The 24,880-nt window shown below is 47.5% G+C and overlaps 1 protein-coding gene across 1 annotated transcript in view; it reads right to left on the bottom strand.

The window, feature by feature from the left end:
- Nucleotides 1-24,880, bottom strand: part of PTH1R (parathyroid hormone 1 receptor) — a 123,629-nt gene that overhangs the window by 31,914 nt on the left and 66,835 nt on the right. Inside the window, exons 3-5 of the mRNA XM_064703755.1 lie at nt 15,980-16,090; nt 12,811-12,929; nt 1,315-1,409 (exon numbers count right to left, since the gene is read on the bottom strand). Coding sequence (XP_064559825.1) covers nt 1,315-1,409; nt 12,811-12,929; nt 15,980-16,090 — 325 coding nt within the window. The remainder of the gene's footprint in view (nt 1-1,314; nt 1,410-12,810; nt 12,930-15,979; nt 16,091-24,880) is intronic.

The following is a 24,880-nucleotide window of genomic DNA, read 5'->3' on the forward strand; positions in this document are numbered from 1 at the left end:
TGCTCTGATCCTTGGGATAAAGATGCTCCTGCATAGTTGCCCAGGTGGTCTGGGCTGGAAATGAAGTGGGATAAAGACATGGATAAAGAAAAATCAGGAATTCTCTTGCACTCATGGACATGGAATATTTTAACAACCATGCCAGTGTCCAGTGGGAAATGAAGCGTAGGGAAAAGGTTGGGAGAACAGGAGTGTGGTGTTGGGATGGGGTCTGCGGCGCCCTTTGGATTGGGTTTGTCATGGATTTGGGATTTGCTGTCCAAGCAAACCCCCCTGACACCTTTTGCTGTGTGCTGAGAGCTCTGAGCATTTTCAGAGCCCAAAGCCACACATTTCATTCCCAGTGTTCCGTGTCCAGGGCTTGGCTCGAACTCCCCAAATCCCTCTGCGGACACCACGTGGCTGTTTTGGCCCCCACCAGCTCTTGTCCAGGCCCTGCTGGTTTTTTAGGAGAAGACACGAGGAGACATCAAAGAGAAGCAAATCTGGGGCTCAGGGGTCACCCTGCTCTATGGGGTCACCCGATAGAGCATTCCCAAAGGACAAATCCCTGGATATGAGTGACACCTTTCATCCCTCCCATCCCATGCTGTCTGTGCCAGCAAAAATCCCAGAATGGTTTGGGCTGGAAGGGACCTTCAATATCATCCCATTCCAACCCCAGCACCTTCCACTATCCCAGGCTGCTCCAAGCCCTGTCCAGCCTGGCCTTGGACACTTCCAGGGATGGAAGCTGCACCAGTGGATTGAGGAATGGATAATGAGGGTTCAAAGTGGCATTTTGGGGTCTAAATGCCTTGGCAGGGATAGAGGGAAGGGAGGGGACACAATGGAGTCAGGAGGGTCATTTTTGGATCCCTGGGAAGAGCAGCGGTGTGAGGAGATTGGAGGAATCAGCCTTGGAGTTTTCCATCTCTTTCAACTGGTTTATCTTTCATGAAAATTCAGACTTAGGGATTTCCCTCAGGGAATCTTATTTCTCTGCAAATCAGCCATCTAAAGCTAAGCTAGTCAGCTGCAGGGATGACAGGGACAGAAAATCCTGGACAGTATTCCAAGGGATTCCTGGAGACGCTCCTCTTCCCATTTACTACAAAGAGGGCCTGGAAAACTCCACCTGAGGGAAGAGGAAGGAATTCCAAAATCCCACCCGCCATCCCCCAGGAAGTTTGCCCTGGGATACCCTAAACCAGCCCAAATCACAGATGCCACCAGCACTGGTGGCTTCCTGAACTGCGCCACCCCAATTTTTTATCCTTCCGGAAAAACCCGCGGCTTCTCCGGCGTCGCTTAGGTAAAAACAGAGCCGCCTACCTGAAGTATCCCAGGATAAGGACAGCAACTGTGAGGGATCCCAGGGAGATGGAGTATCCAACAGTATAAATCAAATAGAGGCGATCAAAGACCTCCTGCAGCAGAAACGATGGAGAAAACAGCGTCACACGGGGAACGCGGCCCTCCTGCACCACACAACCCTGGCAGCACGCAGAGCCCAGATCCTTCGGGAATCCCGTCTTTTTTTTGGCAGCTTGGGATGTGGGGTTTGTGTTCCCTGAGGTGGGGAGGTGGGATTTTCACAAGGGATTCATGATGGAGTGGGGTTAATCCCATACCTGGGAGTTTCGTGGCATTTTCATCCCAAAGGAACCCAAAGTGGTTCCAACAAACCAATGAACTCCTGGCCCAACTCAGGGATCACTTGGGAATTTTCACCTGGATAAATGCTTCCTCAGCTGGGAATTTTCCCAAGGCATTAACGATGGAGTGGAGTTAATCCCTTGCCTGGGAATTTTGCATCATTTTCATCCCAAAGGAACCCAAAGTGGTTCCAACAAACCAATGAATTCCTGGCCCAACTCAGGGATCACTTGGGAATTTTCACCTGGATAAATGCTTCCTCAGCTGGGAATTTTCCCAAGGGATTCATGATGGAGTTGGGGTTCATCCCTTGCCTGGGAGTTTCACACCATTTTCATCCCAGAGGAACCCAAAGTGCTTTACAAACTCTTGGCACAATTCAGGGATCACTTGGGAATTTTCACCTGGATAAATGCTTCCTCAGCTGGGAATTTTCCCAAGGGATTCATGATGGAGTGGGGTTAATCCCATACCTGGGAATTTCACGGCATTTTCATCCCAAAGGAACCCAAAGTGGTTCCAACAAACCAACGAACTCCTGGCCCAACTCAGGGATCACTTGGGAATTTTCACCTGGACAAAATGCCTGCTCAGTTGGGAATTTTGCCAAGGGATTAATGATGGAGTTGGGGTTCATCCCTTGCCTGGGAGTTTCACACCATTTTCATCCCAGAGGAACCCAAAGTGCTTTACAAACTCTTGGCACAATTCAGGGATCACTTGGGAATTTTCACCTGGACAAAATGCCTGCTCAGCTGGGAATTTTGCAAGGCATTAACGATGGAGTGGAGTTAATCCCTTGCCTGGGAATTTTGCAGCATTTTCATCCCAAAGGAACCCAAAGCGCTTTACAAACTCGTGGCCCAGTCCAGGGATCACTTGGGAATTTTCACCTGGATAAAATGCCTGCTGAGCTGGGAATTGAGCTGGAATTGCACAATTTAGCCGTTGCTGGATGACTGATGTCCGGCCTGGGGGACTGTAACCCTCACCAGAAAACAGGGGAAGGAAATACTTTGGCTATGGGATATGAGGAAAAAAAAATCACCTGCGTTTATTTTTCCCCTTTTTAAATCCCAAGCAGCCTCTGCCTGTGGTTATCCAATCCAGACACAGCCTGAGCTTGCCAAAATCCCCTTGGAAAAGGCTCTGTCACAGAAGAGTTCTTAATAATTAATCATTTAGGAAGTTTTAGGTTGTTATTTTCCAAAGCTGGCCTTGAAACCCTGAGGTTTCCATTAAATATCGGGATATTTTCCTTGATCCTGCAGCTGAACTCAGGGATTCCTGGAAAGGGTTAAAATACCTGCCCCCATCCCAGCCTGCCCTGCCTTTCCCAGACTGATTTTAGCAAAAAATCCCAAAAAACCCAACCAATTCAGCGTCTTTCTCCTCATTCCCTCCTCTCCCTCGCCCTGCCCACGGGGCTGCAGTAACGTCAGGAATGCTGGGCTCTGAATGACAGCTCTGATTGGGATTTGAGGCTTGGAACGCCGTCCTGGAATGCCAAACCTCAGCCCTATTACATCAGAATCCGCAGATTTGGGAATGTTTCTCTGCGGTTTGCGCTGGAGGAGCGAAGCCCTTGCCAATATTAATTTACTGAGTGTGTCTGTGCGTATTTATGGGATATTTTTATAGATTTTTATAGATCTGTCTGTGCAGGCAGCAGGCCCTGAAAAGCCAAGAAGAAGAGATTTCAAAGCTTTCAGGGAAAAATATCCTGGTGTGATTTCCCTGCTGCCAAGCTGGAATCCTCCTGGAGCTGGAAAACGTTTGCCTCCATAGTAAAAAAATGAAATAATAATAATTAATAATAGTAGTAATAATAATCTCACTCCAAAGTTGGAATTTTCAGTAAAGCAAAAGTTGTGAGGCCTTAACAAAACATCCCCGAGCCCCATTCAGAAATTTCACTGGGAAGATCCACGTTCCTACGGATGGGAATGTCCTTGGGAAGAGCCTCTGGATTGGCAGGAGGTTTTGGAAAGCTGAGGGCTCTGATTGACCACAGGGCCTCTCTTTGAAAAGAGGTTGAGCACCAAGAGCCAAGGCACAGAAAGCCTCTCCTGGAGCCCTCCTTGGAGGAGGAGGTGCCCCAAATCCCACCTGGAATCACTCTGGAAAACCCTTGGGAAATGAGATTTCTTGGAGGGGGTGCTCAGATCCTTGGAGCATTCAAAGGGAAACCCTTTGGAGCAAAAAATTGAGGTTCTCCAATTCCACTTCTCCCTCACTTGGAGTTCCCAGGAGCTTTTCCTCCCTGGGTTTACCCATGAGGGGCCAAAATCTCCAAAGGAGTTCCATGGATCCCAAAGGAGGTCCCAGCTCCATGAAAACCACAACCAGGAAAGATCCTCCAGGTAGGAAAATACTAAATGATCTGCCAGCTGCAACGACGATCTCCATGGTCTGAGGATTGTCCTTAGGGAGCTGAGATGGATGGGAAGTTAAATAATTCCCAGAAAACTGCAGAGGCCACGATGGCCAAGCCATGGACACAACCTGGAGATCCATCACTCCAGGAAGCTCCCTGGAAGTCTCCTGGAAGTCCACCCTGAGGAGACACTGACCATCCCTGGTCATCCCTTGCTGGAAGAGGCCAAACCTGGCCTTGCCACGAGATCCTGGTCTATAACTTGTGGCAACTAAACCAATGTGATTCAATTTAATTATAATTTAATCAGAATATTCAGGGCTTTCTGGGCTGGTGGAGGTGTCCCTGCCCACGACACAGAGTTGGAACTGACTGGACTTCAAGGTCTCCTCCAACCCCAATCAATTCAGGATTCCAGGATTCCATGAATTAGATTCCTGCAAGAACCCTCCACTCTTTCGGCTCTTGCCATGAGTGCAAAAGGAAAACCAGACAGAGCAGGAATTTTCTGGATTTGGTGGCAAATCCTATCCTGAGTTTCATGGAGCTGTGCCCCGTATCCAGATTTTTTCTTTCATCCTTTTTATTCCCCTTCAGTGAGACACCAGCAGCACTCGGGTTGTGAAGCCGGGAGGGATCCAGTGTTTTTTGAGGAATGGGAAGGCTGTGAAAGGTGGGATCAGCAGCACAGGGAAACATAAATAAGGATTTCCCAGATGGAATTCCTGCAAAGTGTCTCCAAGCTGCTGATTCAGGTGTTGTTAAGGACACGTTTGGAATCAGAGGTTTGCTGCTTTGAGTGATAAACAAAGCCAGAAAATCTCTGTCCTTGCTTTTCTTCTAGTTTTTTTTTTTTTTTTTACAGGAAAATGGGACTGAATAAAAAGATAAATGGGATATTCACAGAATGGGATATTCACAAAAAGGGATATTCACAAAAGGCACTGATTTCCAAAGCCTCAGGGAAAACTTTGAGTGTTTTTGACCCTGTTCCCGCAGGACTCTGCTCCAGAGATTCCAGGCTCTGAAATCCTCCCAGTCTGGGATCAGCTCTCACAAAAGACCCCCCAGTTTAGCTTCAGACACTCCCATTTACTCTCAGACACCCCAATTTAGACACACATGTCCATAAAAATCATCTTTAAGCTCCTTTCCAACCCAAACCATTCCAGGATTCTCGGATTCTATTTCCAGGAACGCACCGGACCAAATCCATAGGCATGGAATGAGGATGGCACCTCGGGGTTAATTGAAATTATGAACAAAACATCTCCCAGATAATTTTTTTGATTCCTCCACAGACTTTCAAACCTCTGCCCGTGTCCTGCTGCAAACGCCTGACACTTTGCTGACATCCCTTTGTGGAAACTGGGGACAAAACAATCCGAACCCGTTCCTGTGCCGTCACTTGGAGGCTCCACAAAGTTGTTTGCTTTTCCCAGGACCCCAGAGAGCTCCAGGAATTGCTGCTCGGAACAATGGGGTTTAGATAAAGCAGCCCTGCAACACGCTGGGCCCTTCCCATTGTGTTTGGGAGGGGACGGATTCTCCAGGCCCCTCCGAGCTCCCGGGAAGCCGTCAAACCCTCACGCTGCAGATGAAGACAGGATTGGGGTTGGATCTGAGCGTGGCCCATCCTGCTGCTGGTGGTGGTTCCCAAGCTGAGCCAACCTCCCAAGTTGCTGGCTCTGACTCCCATTTCCCGGGATTTCGGGAGGTGGAGATCCCATTCACCCTTCAGCTCACCCTTGGAAAGAGGATGGGTTGGACCTGCTTTAAAACCAGCTGTGCTTGGCATCCCTGTTCTTTTGGGGGAGATGGGAGTGGGGGAAATTCCTGTTTTTTGGCCCAAAACATGCCATTGCTGCTGCCACTGTTGGAAAAAGTGCCCTGAAAAATGATCCTGCTGCTATTGGCTGGATGTGTGCAAGGTAAGGGAGCCACATTCTGTGGTTGTATGGAATTTGGGGAGAAATGGCTAAAAACGTGCCTGAGGTTCATCATTCATCATTTGTGCTGCATTTTATCCAGAGATTGAGCAAATCCAGGAATACAGGTCACCCTCCCTCCTGGTTTTAGGGGAATTCAAGGAACAAAGGAGAAGGGCCAGGCCAAAGGTTCTTTTAAATCTGCTCCCCATCTCTCTCATGGCCAGAAAGGGGTGCTTAGGGAAGAGTGTGGGAACAGAACAAATCCACAATAAATATGAGCTGCTGAAGGAAATCCAGAGGAGGTCACAGAGCTGCTGCAGGGCTGGAGCCAGGCTGGGAGAGCTGGGAATGTTCCCCTGGAGAGGAGAAGCTCCAGGGAGAGCTCAGAGCCCCTGGCAGGGCCTGGAGGGGCTCCAGGAGAGCTGGAGAGGGACTGGGGACAGGGATGGAGGGATAAGGGATGGAGGGACAGGATGAAGGGATTGGGTTCAAATTGAAAGAGAATTGATTCAGATGGGATATTGGGAAGGAATTCCTGGCTGGGAAGATGGGGAGGCATGGGAATGGAATTCCCAGAGCAGCTGTGGCTGCCCCTGGAACCCTGGCAGTGCCCAAGGCCAGGCTGGATGGGGTTTGGAGCAGTCTGGGACAGTGGAAAGTGTCCCTGCCATGAGGGACAAGACCATTCCATCCCACCCCTGCCATGGCAGGGACATTTTCCACTGTCCCAGGCTACTCCAAGCCTTGTCCAACCTGGCCTTGGACACTTCCAGCTGATTGTTAACTCCCTCTTTAATATTATCTGGAAGGGATTTGAGGACACACTTCCCTGGATTGCTTCATCCCACCTGGCTAAAGGAGGATTCAGCCTCCAGGGCTGTCAGTTCCCATCCTGCAGTGGTGATTTTCCCTGAGGAAGCAGCCCAGGAGCTGTTGCTCCCCGGGCAGTTACGAGCTGTTAATTCTGCAGGCTCTGATGGCTTTAACACACTTTGCTCTTTGCAGAGAGCGGTTTCCGAGCTCCTCTGTGTGAAATAATCCCCATTTATTCAGAGCAGGACACCAGCTTGCTCTGGGGCCCTCTGTTTGCTGCTTTGGCCAATCTTAAAATTATCCCAGCATGGCTAAAATGGGAAAACTCCCCACCTAAACAAACATCCCTGGCTGGAGATGTGTGCACGCACGTGGTGTTTATTTAGGTGTGGATATCTCCAGCTATCTATAGGTTCAGGCCTATTTCCAGAGATAGCCAGCAAATCCATATATTTATAGCCACAGACAGTTGGTTTTCTTTTTTTTTTTTTTTTTTTTTCTAAAAGCCCAGTTTCTTAAAATTCCCTCTGGTTGCATCTGCTCGGAGTCAGCCACGATCTCCTGGCAAAACCTTGGGTAAATGCAGCTGTTGGTGGTGACGCAAAGATGCTGCTCCCCAGGGAGGGAAATAATAATAGAAAACCATCCCTCGCTCAAGACAACGGCTCAATGTGGCCAAATTCCCCTGTTCTGACATCTCTGGACATATTTACTCCATGAAAAAGAGATATCAAAGGAAGGTTTATTAATCCCAGGGCTGCACAGCCACATTTAACGTGACAAGAGGCCTTGTGTGCTCACTGTGAGTAAAGGCATCAGCACACTGAGGGAAAAAACACATTTTTTTCCCTCTCTTTTATTTCCAGAGTGGTTTTCATAGCCCAAGGCCCAAGAGACCTGCAGAGGATGCACAGATAGTGCTTCATTTGTCGCCAGAATTCAGCCACCTCTGTGATAAAATCAGGGAATTTCATGACAAGGCACAGAATCACTGAGGGCAGGCCTGAGGAAGAGATGTCTTGCAAATATAAGGATCATAGTAATAATAATATTAAAATTAATAAAGAGATGTTGTTGAAAATCTACTCCATGAAAGAAAGAAATCAAAGGAAGGTTTATTAATCCCAGGGCTGCACAGCCACATTTAATGTGACAAGAGGCCTTGTGTGCTCACTGTGACTAAAGGTATCAGCACACTGAGGGGAAAAGTGCATTTTTTTTCTCCTCTTTTATTTCCAGAGTGGTTTTCATAGCCCAAGGCCCAAGAGACCTGCAGAGGATGCACAGATAGTGCTTCATTTGTCACCAGAATTCAGCCACCTCTGTGATAAAATCAGGGAATTCCATGACAAGGCACAGAATCACTGAGGGCAGGGCAGGACTGAGGAAAAGACCTCCTGCAAATACAAGGCTAATAAAAAAAAAAACGACAACAAACCAATAATAATAATATTAAAATTAATAAAGAGATGCTGTTGGAAATCTGCTTCATGAAAAAGAGATATCAAAGGAAGGTTTAATAATGCCGAGGCTGCAAAGCCACATTTAATGTGACAAGAGGCCTTGTGTGCTCACTGTGAGTAAAGGCATCAGCACACTGAGGGAAAAAACACATTTTTTTCCCTCTCTTTTATTTCCAGAGTGGTTTTCATAGCCCAAGGCCCAAGAGACCTGCAAAGGATGCACAGATAGTGCTTCATTTGTCACCAGAATTCAGCCACCTCTGTGATAAAATCAGGGAATTCCATGACAAGGCACAGAATCACTGAGGGCAGGCCTGAGGAAAAGATGTCTTGCGAATATAAGGATCATAGTAATAATAATATTAAAATTAATAAAGAGATGTTGTTGAAAATCTACTCCATGAAAGAAAGAAATCAAAGGAAGGTTTATTAATCCCAGAACTGCAGTGCCACATTTAATGTGACAAGAGGCCTTGTGTGCTCTCCGTGACTAAAGGTATCAGCACACTGAGGGGAAAAGTGCATTTTTTTCTCCTCTTTTATTTCCAGAGTGGTTTTTCATAGCCCAAGGCCCAAGAGACCTGCAGAGGATGCACAGATAGTGCTTCATTTGTCACCAGAATTCAGCCACCTCTGTGATAAAATCAGGGAATTTCATGACAAGGCACAGAATCACTGAGGGCAGGCCTGAGGAAAAGATGTCTTGCAAATATAAGGATCATAGTAATAATAATATTAAAATTAATAAAGAGATTTGTTGAAAATCTACTCCATGAAAAAAGAATCAAAGGAAGGTTTATTAATCCAGAACAGCACAGCCACATTTAATGTGACAAGAGGCCTTGTGTGCTCTCCGTGACTAAAGGTATCAGCACACTGAGGGGAAAAGTGCAATTTTTTTCTCCTCTTTTATTTCCAGAGTGGTTTTCATAGCCCAAGGCCCAAGAGACCTGCAAAGCATGCACAGATAGTGCTTCATTTGTCACCAGAATTCAGCCACCTCTGTGATAAAATCAGGGAATTCCATGACAAGGCACAGAATCACTCTGAGGGGAGGGCTGAGGAAGAGATGTCTTGCAAATATAATAATAATAATAATAATAATAAAGAGATGTTGCTGAAAATCTACTCTATGAAAAAAAGATATATCAAAGGAAGGTTTATTAATCCCAGGGCTGAATTAGCACACTGAGGGGGAAAGAACATTTTTTCCTCCTCTTTTATTTCCAGAGTGGTTTTCATAGCCCAAGGCCCAAGAGACCTGCAGTGGAATGTCACAATAACTCACAGTAATTGGACTGTCACAATAATTCAGCCACCTCTGCGATAAAATCAGGGAACTCTGTGACAAGGCACAGAATCAATGAGGTGAGGAAGAGAGCTCTTGCAAATATAAAGTTAATGATAATAAGAATTAAAAAAAGATAAATAGATATAATTAAAAAGCATTCGTTGATCAAGATATGATTTCAAAGCTGGCAGAAACATAAATTTTTTTCTGTGTTCTTTGCCCTGGGTAAGCATCACTTCAAGTAAGACCAGCCTGATCATTTAATCTGAACTGTGATGATGGTTTTATTTGTCTAAATATTAAATATTATTCCATTCACCTTTGTAGCTATGACAGAAAATTCCGGGCCAAAGATGCCTAAGCTTTGGCAACAGCATAATGAGGATTGAGATTTTGGGATGAATTATTAAAACAGCTCCTTAAGGGAGGGCTCACGAGGAGCAGTAATTTTCCAAGAGGTTGAGAATAAAAACGAGGTGACACCTCCTGTAAATGTCTCTGCTGGGAAGCACAGCCTGAGTCCCCTGATGTGCTGTGACACCCCTGTGGTTGGACCCCTGGCTGCTGAGAATTTCAGATTTCTGTGCTGCAGGCACTGACCCCCAGGAGAACACTGCACTGACCTGAGGCCGTGGAGAAGCTTCCAGAATGGAATGACAGAACTGGGATTGTGGGTGTGGAGTTTGGATAGGAGTGTGTGATATCACAGGGTGGGAAACTCTGAGTTTAAAGGTTTAGAATACAGTAATGGATATAAAGCAAGGTGGAGGTTTTAGAGTGGAGGTTCGTCTTCTTCTACACCTTCTTCTTCACCTTCTCTTGCTTCTTCTTCTTCTTCTTCTTCACTTTCTCCTTCTCCTTCTTTTTCAATTTCTTCTCCTTCTTCTCCATGGGTTTGGGTGGTTTTGTGTAATTGGATAAAAAGTCCCCATTGCAGCCACGGGTGGTTGGTTATTGGGTTAAAAGTGAAAATAATTTCAGTGTCATTTCTTAATTGGACAGTTGATCCTTCAAAGGCCTTGCAGAGAGAGAGATGGGGCTCCATGTTTAGTTTGTTGGAGTGAAGTGCTGCAGAGCTCAGGGTTTGTGAGAGTGTGACAGAGATAAGAACTGATAAACATCTGAGTCCCAACAAGAAATTCCATCTCACACATTTAATCCCAACCTTGGCAGAAAAAGAAGCAAAGACTCCACACCCTGTGACCACTCAGGGGACACAGACAAAGCCAGGCACATCAAACCCACCGCAGGAGATTTTGCTTTCAGCCTTTTAAATCACCCTGGAGGTGGAAAGTCTCTATTTCTTCCTTGAGGTGAAAATAAAAATAAAAATGTGCAACTCTGTTGTTCTTGGTGCCCTTCCTTTAGCAAGTCACCCTGACAAGTTCTGACAGTGGGAAGTTTAAAAGGAAGGATGTCCTTTCCCTAGGGGAAATCTTGGAAATCATCTGGACCATTCTCACCCCAGGGTGTGGGATGGGGGAGATGATTTCAGAGAATTCAAAAGTTTGTGCACTGATCAAGGCGCTCCATGACCCCAACACCTGCTCCAGGACCTTCCCAGAAAACTCTGGGGCTAAAAGAGTTCTTTCCACCATGAACGGGGAAAATCCCACCAAACTGGGATTTTCTAGAAGGGAACATCATCCAGGCCTTTGCTGGAGTGGCTGGAGCAGCACCCAGGGACACAACCTTCTGCTCCTTGTCCATGTGAGAGAAAACACTCAAAGAACTCATTTCCTCCTTTCCCTCATTTCCTTATTATTCCTAAATCATTGCATTCATGAGTTGCTTCACTCTTAAGGAGAAAAAAGCAACAACAGCAAAAAGCACCAAAAACACCCCCAAAAAAATAAAACCAAACCAAAACAAAAACCAACAAACCAATGAAAAAAAGCCAAACTAAAAAACAAAACAAAACCTAAACAAAACCAACCCTGACTCCAAAAACCCCTGCTCTGTGGTTGAATTTCAAATTAAGAACATTGTCCCAAAGGGCCCCCGGATGATGCTCAGGGAAGCTGTGGTTAGATCCTTATCTCCAGCTGTCTGGGATAATCCTCCCTGCAGCTGATCAGTTCCTGATGCCATGCCCCGTGTCCAAGGGGACTCTTCCAAGAGCCACTGGAAAACCAGAGGGTTTGGGTAAATTCTTTGGGAATTACAGGTGCATGTGGGTGGGAACGTCATTCTCTGTGGGACAAGGAGGTCACATCCTCCCAAGGGACACCAGGGACAGCTTTGCTGTCACCTAAGCATGGAATTCCTTCCAGACTTCCAGCACTACAGAGCCCAGGCTGGCTCACGGGGAAGAAGGAAATTTCTGGCAGCTGCTATTTTATCATTATCTGAATTTTTGTAAATTTATGGCTCATGGATTTTTTTTTCCCCAGGAGCACTCCAGACCCTCTCCATATTTTAAACCCTTTTATAACTTTGGAGTGTTGTCACTGTTTCCAAATTTTGACTACACCAGAATTAAATCAAGATCATGGAATATCAGTTAGGTTTGGGTGGGAAGGGACCTTAAGGATCATCCCATTCCCACTCCCTGCCATGGGCAGGGACACCTCCCATTGTCCCAGGCTGCTCCAACCTGACCTTGGACACTTCCAGGGATCCAGGGGCAGCCACAGCTGCTCTGGGAATTCCATCCCAGCTCCTCCCCACCCTCCCAGCCAGGAATTCCTTCCCAATATCCCATCTAAATCTACTTTCAGCTCAAAGCCATTCCCTGTGTCCTGTCCCTCCATCCCTTGTCCCCAGTCCCTCTCCAGCTCTCATGGAGCCCCTCTAGGTCCTGGCAGGAGCTCTGAGCTCTCCCTGGATCCTTCTCCTCTCCAGGCTGGACACTCCCAGCTCTCCCAACCAGTTGCTCCAGGTTTGATTCCACATGTGTTTGGACATCCCCTCCCAGAGACAGCCACAAAAACATTGGAATTTTTGATAACAACCTGGCAGCAAAATGATTTCCTGCTGTGGCAGAGGGAGTCTCAATGCCATGGAACAACCTCCAACCACTTCTGAGCGTCCCCGAGACCGCTCCAATTTTCCCCAAGATCCCTTCAGGAATGGGACCATGGCAGCTGCAGGAAACTTTTCTGCCTTTGAGGACAATTTTCCAATCAAATCATTGCCCATCAAAGCACGATGTGGCTTTGGCAAGCTCAGGACGGGTTTCCAAGAGGAGGAAGATGAGCTGGAGCTCATCCGGGGTTTTAAACGAGACAGAGGTCCGCGGGTTAGCCCGGCGTGAGGCCAGGAATTCCTGCTGTGTGCAGGAATGGGAATGCCTACCCTTTCCCTCGTCTCGTTGGTGAGGAACTTGGCGCACTCGCTGTAGTTGGCCCAGGTGCGGTTGTTGCCCGGGACCAGCTCCCAGCTCCCGTTCAGGTCACACCGGCGATAAGCGTGGCCTGCCGAGAGAGAGGAGATACGGAATGAGTGGGAAAACAGCAGGAAATTCACCCCAAATTCATCCCTGCCCAGAGAGAGGAGACATGGAGTGAGCGGGAAAACGGCAGGAAATTCACCCCAAATTCATCCCAAATTCACCCCAAATTCATCCCTGCCCAGAGAGAGAGGAGATAGGGAATGAGTGGGAAAATGGCAGGAAATTCATCCCAAATTCACCCAAAATTCATCCCTGCCCAGAGAGAGAGGAGACATGGAATAAGTGGGAAAATGGCAGGAAATTCACCCCAAATTCATCCCAAATTCATCCCTGCCCAGAGAGAGGAGACACGGAGTGAGCGGGAAAACGGCAGGAAATTCACCCCAAATTCGTCCCAAATTCACCCAAAATTCATCCCTGCCCAGAGAGAGGAGACACGGAACGAGTGGGAAAACAGCAGGAAATTCACCCCAAATTCATCCCAAATTCATCCCTGCCCAGAGAGAGGAGACATGGAATGAGTGGGAAAACGGCAGGAAATTCACCCCAAATTCATCCCTGCTGAGAGAGAGGAGACACGGAATGAGTGGGAAAACAGCAGGAAATTCACCCCAAATTCATCCCAAATTCATCCCAAATTCATCCCTGCCCAGAGAGAGGAGACATGGAATGAGTGGGAAAACGGCAGGAAATTCATCCCAAATTCATCCCAAATTCACCCCAAATTAATCCCTGCCAAGAGAGAGGAGACATGGAATGAGTGGGAAAACGGCAGGAAATTCACCCCAAATTCATCCCAAATTCATCCAAAATTCATCCCTGCCCAGAAAGAGAGGAGACATAGAATAAGTGGGAAAATGGCAGGAAATTAATCACGAATTAGTGGAAAAATGGCAGGAAATTCATCCCAAACTCATCCCTGCTCAGAGAGAGGAGACATGGAATGAGTGGGAAAATGGCAGGAAATTCATCCCAAATTCCCAAATTCATCCCTGCTGAGAGAGAGGAGGTATGGAATGAGCAGGAAAACAATAGGAAATTCATCCTAAATTCATCCCTGCCCAGAGAGAGAGGAGACATGGAATGAGTGGGAAAATGGCAGGAAATTCATCCCAAATTCATCCCTGCTGAGAGAGAGGAGACATGGAATGAGTGGAAAATGGTAGGAAATTAATCACGATTAGTGGGAAAACGGCAGGAAATTCATCCCAAATTCATCCCTGCCCAGAGAGAGAGGAGACATGGAATGAGTGGGAAAATGGCAGGAAATTCATCCCAAATTCATCCCAAATTCATCCCTGCCTAGAGAGAGAGGAGATATGGAATGAGCGAGAAAATGTCAGGAAATTCATGCCAAACATCCCTGCCTGGAGAGAGCAGATATGGAATGAGCAGGAAAATGGCAGGAAATTCATCCCAAATTCATCCCTGCCCACAGAGAAGAGGCATGGAATGAGTGGGAAAAGGGCAGGAAATTAATCCCAAATTCATCTCAAATTCATTCCCGCCCTTAGAGAGAGGAGATATGGAATGAGTGGGAAAATGGCAGGAAATTCATCCCCAGGTGGAGCCTGTTATAGGCTCCGTATATTATAATATTGTCTTTTCACAAATATTGAAATGGATTTTACATGTGTGGTGTTAAAGGACCTTTGTTATAAAGGTATAATTTTTATTTCTGTTGTTAATCATGCTCAGTGAAATAGCTGATATCAGTGTGCTTGCGATAAAATTCCTGCTGGGATGGGATAACGCCCAGTGCACGGTGGGAGGATGTTGTAGTGTGTTGTTAAGTTTCTTGTGTTATTCCCCCAATTTATGTATTGTTCTCCCCTATTATGTGTAAAATGGTTTCGTCCCCCAGTTTTTCCCGCCAGTGCCAGCCTGTCAGCTAAGTTGCCATAGTAACCGCTATTCATAGTTGCCGATGTGTAATTGCTCCTCCCCTGGTTTCCCTTATCAGTGAAAGTTGTTTCCTCCCTGTCCAGTCAATCACCCCCTTTCTCCTCCCAGGTTTCGAGAACCTTCTCCTCTCTGGAGATGGTGGCTGGCTGGGGTCCCAGGACACCTCCTTTACCTTTTGATTATTGGTCTCCATGGAGTGTCAGTTCTGTGAAGTTCATCCCCTCACCTTTCCCGATTGGTTCCGCCTGTACCCACCCCCCTCCTTTATAATCCTGTTTTCACCCCCTATGAAAAAACTTTTTCCTGGTTGGTTTCCCCGCGTTTGGATCCCGCAACACCTTCAATAAACCGATGTTTAACCCCCGGGAAATGGTCAGCTCCGATGTTTAACCCCCGGGAAATGGTCAGCTCCGTTCCTCCCCAATACCAGCGGTGTGAGCCAGTCCGCAGCCAGCACAGCCCGAGGCCCTCAGACGCTGAGGGGTCCTGGCCAGGAATTGCAGAGGGGCGTCGGCCTTTCGCCCTCAGCTAGTCAGACTCTAAACTTCGGGCCACATATGTTCTCCTCTGCACCCCTCCTTTATAATCCTGTTTCACCCCCTATGAAGAAACTTTTTCCCGGTTGGTTTCCCGGTGTTTGGATCCCGCAACACCTTCAATAAACCGATGTTTAACCCCCGGGAAATGGTCAGCTCCGTTCCTCCCCTATACCAGCGGTGTGAGCCAGTCCGCAGCCAGCACAGCCCGAGGCCCTCAGACACCGAAGGGCGCTGGCCAGGAATTGCAGAGGGGCGTCGGCCTTTCGCCCTCAGCAGCCGGACTCTAAACTTCGGGCCACATATGCCCCCCTCTGCACCCCTCCTTTATAATCCTGTTTCACCCCCTATGAAAAAACTTTTTCCCGGTTGGTTTCCCCGCGTTTGGATCCCGCAACACCTTCAATAAACCGATGTTTAACCCCGGGAAATGGTCAGCTCCGTTCCTCCCCAATACCAGCGGTGTGAGCCAGTCCGCAGCCAGCACAGCCCGAGGCCCTCAGACACCGAAGGGTGCTGGCCAGGAATTGCAGAGGGGCGTCGGCCTTTCGCCCTCAGCTAGCCGGACTCTAAACTTCGGGCCACATATGCCCCCCTCTGCAGGAGGGGAGTTTGGAATTTCCAAACCCACCTTTGTGGTTGAAGTCGTAGATGTACTCGGGGCAGGGCATGGCCACCACCTTGCCGGGCACGCCCTCGGGCCAGCACACGATGCCGTCCCACTCCGGAAGGCAGAATCCATCTGTGGGAGAGAATGGGGACAGAGAGGGGTCACTGCACCTGCGGAGGGGACACCGGGGCCCCCCATGCTTGGAGGGCTCTCCGTGAAGAACCAGCGCCGGCATTCCGTTGGGAAATCTGTCCTAGGAATATTGCCAGTTCCTTCTCAGAGTGTGGCTCCAGAAGGTGCGAATTATCCCAAGTTTCATTCCACAAGGACAAACTGTGTCCAGCTCTGGGATCGCCAGGATTGGAATGATGTGGAACCGCTGGAGAGATCCAGAGGAGGCAGCTCCAGAGATGTTTCTCCCAGGGCTGGAGCCCCTCTGCTCTGGAGCCAAGTTGGAAGATCTGGGAATGTTTATGTGGAGAGGAGAAGCTCCAGGGAGAGCTCAGAGGCTGGAGGGGCTCCAGGAGAGCTGGAGAGGGACTGGGGACAAGGCATGGAGGGACAGGACACAGGGAATGGCTTTGAGCTGAAGGAAGTAGATTTAGATGGGATATTGGGAAGGAATTCCTGGCTGGGAGGGTGGGGAGGAGCTGGGATGGAATTCCCAGAGCAGCTGTGGCTGCCCCTGGATCCCTGGAAGTGCCCAAGGCCAGGCTGGAGCAGCCTGGGACAGGGAGGTGTCCCTGCCATGGCAGGGGTGGAATGGGATCATCTCCCCAGATCACGGACCTGCTCTTGCCCTTGCTGAATTCCAGAAATTTCCTCCCTGCCCATCTCCCCAACATGTCCAGATCCCTCTGAAGGGCTCCACAACTCCCAAGGCATCGCTCGCTCCCAGCTCCATGTCCTCAGGGAACTCCTCTGCTTTGGGCTGGGTAACTGCAGCCACCCATGGAATTCCAGCTGCAATATTGAGAATGAAATGCTCAAAGTGGCAGATCTGCCCCAAATCTGCCCCCAGAGCTGTGTCTGCCCTCAGTCATGAGGTCATCGGGTGCTGGACACAGGAGGCACCTGGGAAGCAAAAGGAACAGGAACCACCTGTGGTATTTTCTGAGACCCTGTCGGAGGGAGGAATGGTGAATTTGACTCCATGCTCTTAGAAGGCTAATTTATTGTTTTATGATCTATATTATATTAATGAATACTAAGCTAAAGAATGCAGAAAAGATACAGACAGAAGGCTAAAAAGATAATAATGGAAACTCGTGACTCTCTCCTCAGAGTCTGACACAGCTTGATGGTGACTGGTCATTAAATAAAAACAATCCACATGAAACCAATCAAACAATCACCTGTGGGTAAACAATCTCCAAACACATTCCAAAGCAGCAAGACACAGGAGAAGCAAATCAGATAATTATTGTTTTCATTTTCCTCAGAGGCTTCTCAGCTTCCCAGGAGCAAAGTCCTGGCCAAAGAGATTTTTCAGAAAATAGGATGGTGACAACCACCTGCTCTTATCTGCCAAAAATTCCTAATGGAACTTGCAAATAAAATCCAAATTTGTGGAAATCCAAACAAGGCCAAGCGCGGTCCTTGGATACCAAAGCTTCCCACCATGGAGGAATTCATCCTTCCTCACCAATGTGATTCCCAAAGATTAAAGGAAAACCAGGATTGCCTCAAAGCCCTTTGGCTGGTCCAGGCTCAGAGCCGACACGGATTAATTCAGTTTGGTGGTTTTTAGGACGCGAAAAACACTGAAAATCTCATTGTTTAGCGGCTGATTTCTTATCTCTGATTTAGTGTGGATGAAAAGGACCAGACAAATGGCAGCCTTTCTTCTAAAGCATCAGCTGGGAGTGTGGGTCAGGAGCAAAAATTCCTCAACATCCTCGTGATAAAAAAAAAAAAGAGGGAAATAATTTATTCCATTTTCTCTGCTTCTTAGGAGGAGAAAAATTCATTTCCTATTCATGAAAACTGGGAAAACCCTTCCCTCTGGCTCATTATTTGCAGGATAATTTACACTGGGAAAAAAAAGAGTTTATTTATTTCTCAGTTCTCTGGAAGGTACAAAAGACAAAGGAAAAAAAACCAAAAAACAACACAGGGCCCCACAAAATTTGGCTCAGGACAAAATGTTGATGTCCTTGACGTCTTTTCTGCAGACAAGAAAGTAAATAAAGATTTAATGGAGCCCTCAAAGTGCTCTTGCCTAAAATAAAATCAGTTCTTATGACAAAATAAATCAATTTGAGTAAACATTAAAAGAAACACAGTAGAGAAACAACTCTGAGAGAAAAACAGTCCTCCAAAAGTGCTCTGAGAGGGAAAAATCTCCCGTTTTCCCAAAATCTTCACAAATTGCAAAGAGCAATTTCACTTTTAAGAGGTTTCATTTCTCATCCCACTGAAATATGTGTTCAGAAAAGAAGAAAGTGCTGAATTTTGTGGTGGGTGCATCCTCCTTGTGCTGGAAAAACTGATAACAAACCACACAATCATTGATTTTGGGGTATTTTGAACCCTCAAATCCTCCCCAAAAGCTGAAGGTGGAGGAACGTTTTTGGATTGCTGCTTTACGGGAGGACGATTTGGGGAGCCAAGATCTGCCCTAGAAATAGTTAAAAAAGATGATTGCTGCATTTAAAATCGTGACCTCTGCATGGAAATGATTCCTTAAATGATTTAATCCTGAGTCATCAAAGAATTATCCTGAGCCATCCTGAACATTAAATCCTGATAAGAATCCAGTGGGACTCAAAATCTGGGAAGTGTCTGAGCTTCCCAACAGAAGGATCCGTCGCTGTTACCAAGACCTGAACTCCCCCAAAGAAATCTCTTCCCCTCCTCTCCATCATCTCTGGCCTCTCTATCCCAATTCCTTGCTTGGAAAACCATTCCAGGAAAATGTGGAGGAGGGATAAAACATCTCAGTGGTGGTTTCCTTCCTGGAATTCCCAGGTGATGGATGACGAGTTGAGGGAAGGGCAGGTGGAAATTTGGGAGCTGCCACCTGGACACTGCCCTAAAATTCAGGATAACAGAGCTGTTCCCTGAAAATCCTGGGAGCCACGGGGGAAGGAGAGAGGATTTCGGTCGGGAACAGGGATTGTAGATAGGGAAACCTGGTGAGGAACATCCACAGGTCAAGCCAGGAGCCTCTGGAGCTCCTGGAATGATGGGAGGAGTTCCTGCACTGACTGATAAAACATCTCAGTGGTGGTTTCCTTCCTGGAATTCCCAGGTGATGGATGAGAAGTTGAGGGAAGGGCGGGTGGAAATTTGGGAGCTGCCACCTGGACACTGCCCTAAAATTCAGGATAACAGAGCTGTTCCCTGAAAATCCTGGGATTTTCAGAGGATTTGGGTCGGGAACAGGGATTGCAGGTAGGGAAACCTGGTGAGGAACATCCACAGGTCAAGCCAGGAGCCTCTGGAGCTCCTGGAATGATGGGAGGAGTTCCTGCACTGACTGATAAAACATCTCAGTGGTGGTTTCCTTCCTGGAATTCCCAGGTGATGGATGACGAGTTGAGGGAAGGGCAGGTGGAAATTTGGGAGCTGCCACCTGGACACTGCCCTAAAATTCAGGATAACAGAGCTGTTCCCTGAAAATCCTGGGATTTTCAGAGGATTTGGGTCGGGAACAGGGATTGTAGATAGGGAAACCTGGTGAGGAACATCCACAGGTCAAGCCAGGATCTGCTGGAGCTCCTGGAATGATTGGAGGAGTTCCTGCACTGACTGATAAAACATCTCAGTGGTGGTTTCCTTCCTGGAATTCCCAGGTGATGGATGAGGAGTTGAGGGAAGGGCGGGTGGAAATTTGGGATCTGCCACCTGGACACTGCTCCAAAATTCAGGATAACAGAGCTGTTCCCTGAAAATCCTGGGATTTTCAGAGGATTTGGGTCGGGAACAGGGATTGTAGATAGGGAAACCTGGTGAGGAACATCCACAGGTCAAGCCAGGAGCCTCTGGAGCTCCTGGAATGATTGGAGGAGTTCCTGCACTGACTGAAACTCTCAGAAAACCTTTCAAAATGGAAATATGGACTGATACCAGGAGCAGCCAGATATCAGTCCATATGGGGCTGATACTTTGGGATTTTGGATCCACATTCCTGGGGTTTAACACAGCCAAAAGCCCTTTGTCCCCTCAGTGTCCTGGACAGGAGCCTCACCATCCTCATCTCCTGCCCCAAATCCCTCCAGTCCTCCCATCTAAGGAAACCTCCTTGGGAGCACAAGGGGGAATGGGTTTAAACCACAGCAAGGTTCATTCCCACTAACTACAAGGAAGAAATTTTTAAAATGACAGTTATAAAAATGTATACTTTAAATAATTTTTATCATGAATTTTAAAATATTTTTTATGATAAAAATTGTAATTTTTAATAATTTTTACATAATGGTGGAACACTGGAACAGCCTTTCCAGAGAATTTGTGGATGCTCCTGGATCTCTGGAAGTGTCCAAGGCCAGGTTGGACAGGGCTTGGATCACCCTGGGATTGTGGGAGCTGTCCCAGGGTGGTGGAATGGGATAATCTTTAGGGGCCTCTCCCAAACCCAAATCATCCCATGAACCTCTGATAAAACAGGAAAGGAAAATCCCGTATTTCCCATTGTGCTGGAATCCAAACAAGCCATTCCTTTCTGTTTGTTTGCCCAAAGAGCTCCTCCAAACATTTTTTTTTTTCATGAATTTATAAAAACATTCACAGTATCAACAACTTGGCTTCTCCCTTTGTTTTCCTTTTCGCCCGGTCATTTCTCCAAGGAGATCCAGGCTGAATTCCAAGAAGAAACCAGAAAATTGGGGAAGCTTGGCCTGTTAATGATAAATCAGTCCCCCCTGAGACACTGGTAACAATATTCCAAAGCACAGAGAATTCCAGAGGATCCAGTTGGAAAAGCTTATTGAAAACCTCTTGGAATTTTGGGGAAACTGAGTTTGAGGGTTCCATTGTGTTGTTTGAATTGATCCACGTAGCTCAGGACGTTGGACTGGAAAAGTCACACATTTCTTTCCTTGGAAGAAATAGTAGGATTCAGGGATGATGGAAGTCCAAAGGAATTCATAAACTGTTAAGAAAACAAGGAAATCTCACACTTATCCCACATCCCAGAGTGTTTTGGGTGTGTATCCATCGTTCAGGCAACGCTGAAGGGATGATCCTGTTTATCCCTCGGGGATTTGCCTCTTCCAAATCCAGAGCTGCGTTTCTCACGGATGGAGACACGGAAGGTGGGAATGGCGCTGGAATTCCTCATGATTTGAGGACATCACTGACCATTCCAGTGCTGGAGAAATGAGTCCTGAAGGGAAACATGAGACCCCTCCAGGATCCCATTGGCTCTTGCCCACCAGGACATCTCTTGGATCTCTCCTTCCCCCCTGAAGCACACGGAAGTTGCAGTCATTCCAAGATAGGAACAAACAAAAACTCTCTTGGATGACATTCCTGAAGAAATGAGGCCTGAAGGGAAGCATGGGATCCCTCCAGGATCCCATTGGCTCTTGTCCACCACCAGGACATCTCTTGGATCAATCCTTTCCTGTTGAAAGTTGGAATCTCAGGGCGTGGAAGCTGAAGTCATTCCAAGATGGGAACAAACAAAAGCACTCTCTTCGATGACATTCCTGAAGAAATGAGATCTGAAGGGAAGTTTGGGATCCCTCCAGGATCCCATTGGTTCTGGTCCACCAGGACATCTCTTGGATCAATCCTTTCCTGTTGAAGGTTGGAATCTCAGGGCATGGAAGTTGAAGTCATTCCAGGACAGGAACAAGCAAAAAACCTCTTGGATGACATTCCTGAAGAAATGAGACTTGAAGGGATACAAGGGATCCCTCCAGGATCCCATTGTCTCTTGTCCACCAGGATATCTCTTGGATCTCTCCTTCCCCCCTGAAGCACACGGAAGTTGAAGTCATTCCAAGACAGGAACAAACAAAAACTCTCTTGGATGACATTCCTGAAGAAATGAGACCTGAAGGGAAGTTTGGGATCCCTCCAGGATCCCATTGGTTCTGGTCCACCAGGACATCTCTTGGATCAATCCTTTCCTGTTGAAAGTTGGAATCTCAGGGCATGGAAGCTGAAGTCATTCCAAGATGGGAACAAACAAAAGCACTCTCTTCGATGACATTCCTGAAGAAATGAGATCTGAAGGGAAGTTTGGGATCCCTCCAGGATTCCATTGGTTCTTGTCCACCACCAGGACATCTCTTGGATCAATCCTTTCCAGTTGAAAGTTGGAATCTCAGGGCATGGAAGCTGAAGTCATTCCAAGATGGGAACAAACAAAAGCACTCTCTTCGATGACATTCCTGAAGAAATGAGACCTGAAGGGAAACATGGGATCCCTCCAGGATCCCATTGGTTCTGGTCCACCAGGACATCTCTTGGATCAATCCTTTTCCATTGAAGGTTGGAATCTCAGGGCATGGAATTTGAAGTCATTCCAAGATGGGAACAAGCAAAAAACCTCTTGGATGACATTGCTGAAGAAATGAGACTTGAAGGGATACAAGGGATCCCTCCAGGATCTCATTGGTTCTGGTCCACCAGGACATCTCTTGGATCTCTCCTTCCCCCCTGAAGCACATGGAAGTTGCAGTCATTCCAAGATGGGAACAAACAAAAACTCTCTTGGATGACATTCCTGAAGAAATGAGGCCTGAAGGGAAGCATGGGATCCCTCCAGGATTCCATTGGTTCTTGTCCACCACCAGGACATCTCTTGGATCAATCCTTTCCTGTTGAAGGTTGGAATCTCAGGGCATGGAAGCTGAAGTCATTCCAGGACAGGAACAAGCAAAAAACCTCTTGGATGACATTCCTGAAGAAATGAGATCTGAAGGGAAGTTTGGGATCCCTCCAGGATTCCATTGGTTCTTGTCCACCACCAGGACATCTCTTGGATCAATCCTTTTCCATTGAAGGTTGGAATCTCAGGGCATGGAAGCTGAAGTCATTCCAGGACAGGAACAAACAAAAGCACTCTCTTCGATGACATTCCTGAAGAAATGAGATCTGAAGGGAAGCATGGGATCCCTCCAGGATCCTACTGGTTCTTGTCCACCACCAGGACATCTCTTGGATCAATCCTTTCCTGCTGAAGGTTGGAATCTCAGGGCATGGAAGTTGAAGTCATTCCAGGATGGGAACAAGCAAAAAACCTCTTGGATGACATTGCTGAAGAAATGCGGTCTGAAGGGAAGTTTGGGATCCCTCCAGGATCCCATTGGTTCTGGTCCACCAGGACATCTCTTGGATCAATCCTTTCCTGTTGAAGGTTGGAATCTCAGGGCATGGAAGCTGAAGTCATTCCAAGATGGGAACAAGCAAAAAACCTCTTGGATGACATTGCTGAAGAAATGAGACTTGAAGGGATACAAGGGATCCCTCCAGGATCCCATTGGTTCTTGTCCACCAGGACATCTCTTGGATCAATCCTTTTCCACTGAAGTTTGGAATCTCAGGGCATGGAATTTGAAGTCATTCCAAGATGGGAACAAGCAAAAACACTCTTGGATGCCATTGCTGCAGGATTTCCCCCAGGAAGGCGGGAAGGCCAATCCCAGAACACTTTGGGAAGGGGCTGTCCCAAATGCATCCCTCATTTCACTCCCTGACTTCTCTCCCTCACCTGAGCCAAGTCAGAATCCCAGAATCCCAGAAGTTGCTTTGGTAGGAGAGAGAAAAGCAGGAGCAGATTTGGGCCATCCCTGCTCAGGGTGCATGGAGAGTTTTTCCCTCCTTCCTGCTCCTATCCCAAGCCCTGTAGTAAACCCCTCAGGTTTAGCCAGGGCCCCTTGGAGAACAGAATGCTGACACAGCGGCAAAGAAGTTTCCTGTCTCCAGGGACATCCGCCTTGTACCTTATCCCTATAGCCATGGAAGGCAATATTGTGTTAAACCCTACCATTGGTCACTTATGGTCACTCTAACACCTTTGCCATTGGTCAGGATTGGATCCAGGCCAAGGGTATAACAGTAGCACACTGTACCCCTACTAACTGGGAAGAAGAAGAGCTGAGACCCTTCACAGACCCTCCAATAAAGCCACACTCGTGGAACAGCCAGCGTCTTCTGCTTCTCCTCTCTCTGCCGTCTGCTGGAGCCTTAGGCCAAGGGAAAAGCTACCTAGCAAGCAAAGCTGAAATCACAAGAGCTGCCTGATCACTAAGAGCTGAATATTCCCTGCTTGCTAGGGGCTGACCCGCGGCCTTGGTCTGAGAGCGAGCTGGCTTCTAGCACCCAGTGCCCTTGGGGCTGAGCTCTGGAGCTGGAACAGCTTGCATAGGATACGACCAAGCAAGGCTCATTTAAACCCCCTTTCCTTTTCCCTTCCCTCTCCCAGCCTCAATCCCTGTTCCAGCAGGAACGGGACACTCTGCATGTGGAGAAGGCATCCGAACCATCTGCGAGGCTCCTTGGCAGCTGCACAAACGCAAACACGGGCTGGAGGTGTTTATCCAGGGGCACGGAATATCAATCAGCCCGGCTCATTCCGGCCCCCCGGGAGACCACAGCTGGAATGGGCGGTGTGATTGTGGCCACTCCAGTACGGGAAGGACATTTGGGGCACTGCAGGCAGGCGGGGAGGAGCCACCGACAAAAATGAGGCAGCGTTTGGGGATGGGATGGGGGAGAGGTCATGTTGGGGTTGGAAGGGGGAGGAATTGTTTTGGGAGAGGAAGGGGAAAAATAATTTTGAGATTGGAAGGGGGAAGGAACTGTTTTGGGAGAGGAAGGGGAAAAATCATTTTGAGATTGGAAGGGGAAGGAATTGTTTTGGATAGGAAGGGGAAAAATCATTTTGAGATTGGAAGGGAAGGAACTGTTTTGGAGAGGAAGGGGGAGGAATAATTTTGGCGTAGGAAGAGGAAAAATCATTTTGGA

The sequence above is a fragment of the Zonotrichia leucophrys genome, chromosome 2 (assembly GCF_028769735.1).
Source record: "Zonotrichia leucophrys gambelii isolate GWCS_2022_RI chromosome 2, RI_Zleu_2.0, whole genome shotgun sequence".
Taxonomy (NCBI): domain Eukaryota; kingdom Metazoa; phylum Chordata; class Aves; order Passeriformes; family Passerellidae; genus Zonotrichia; species Zonotrichia leucophrys.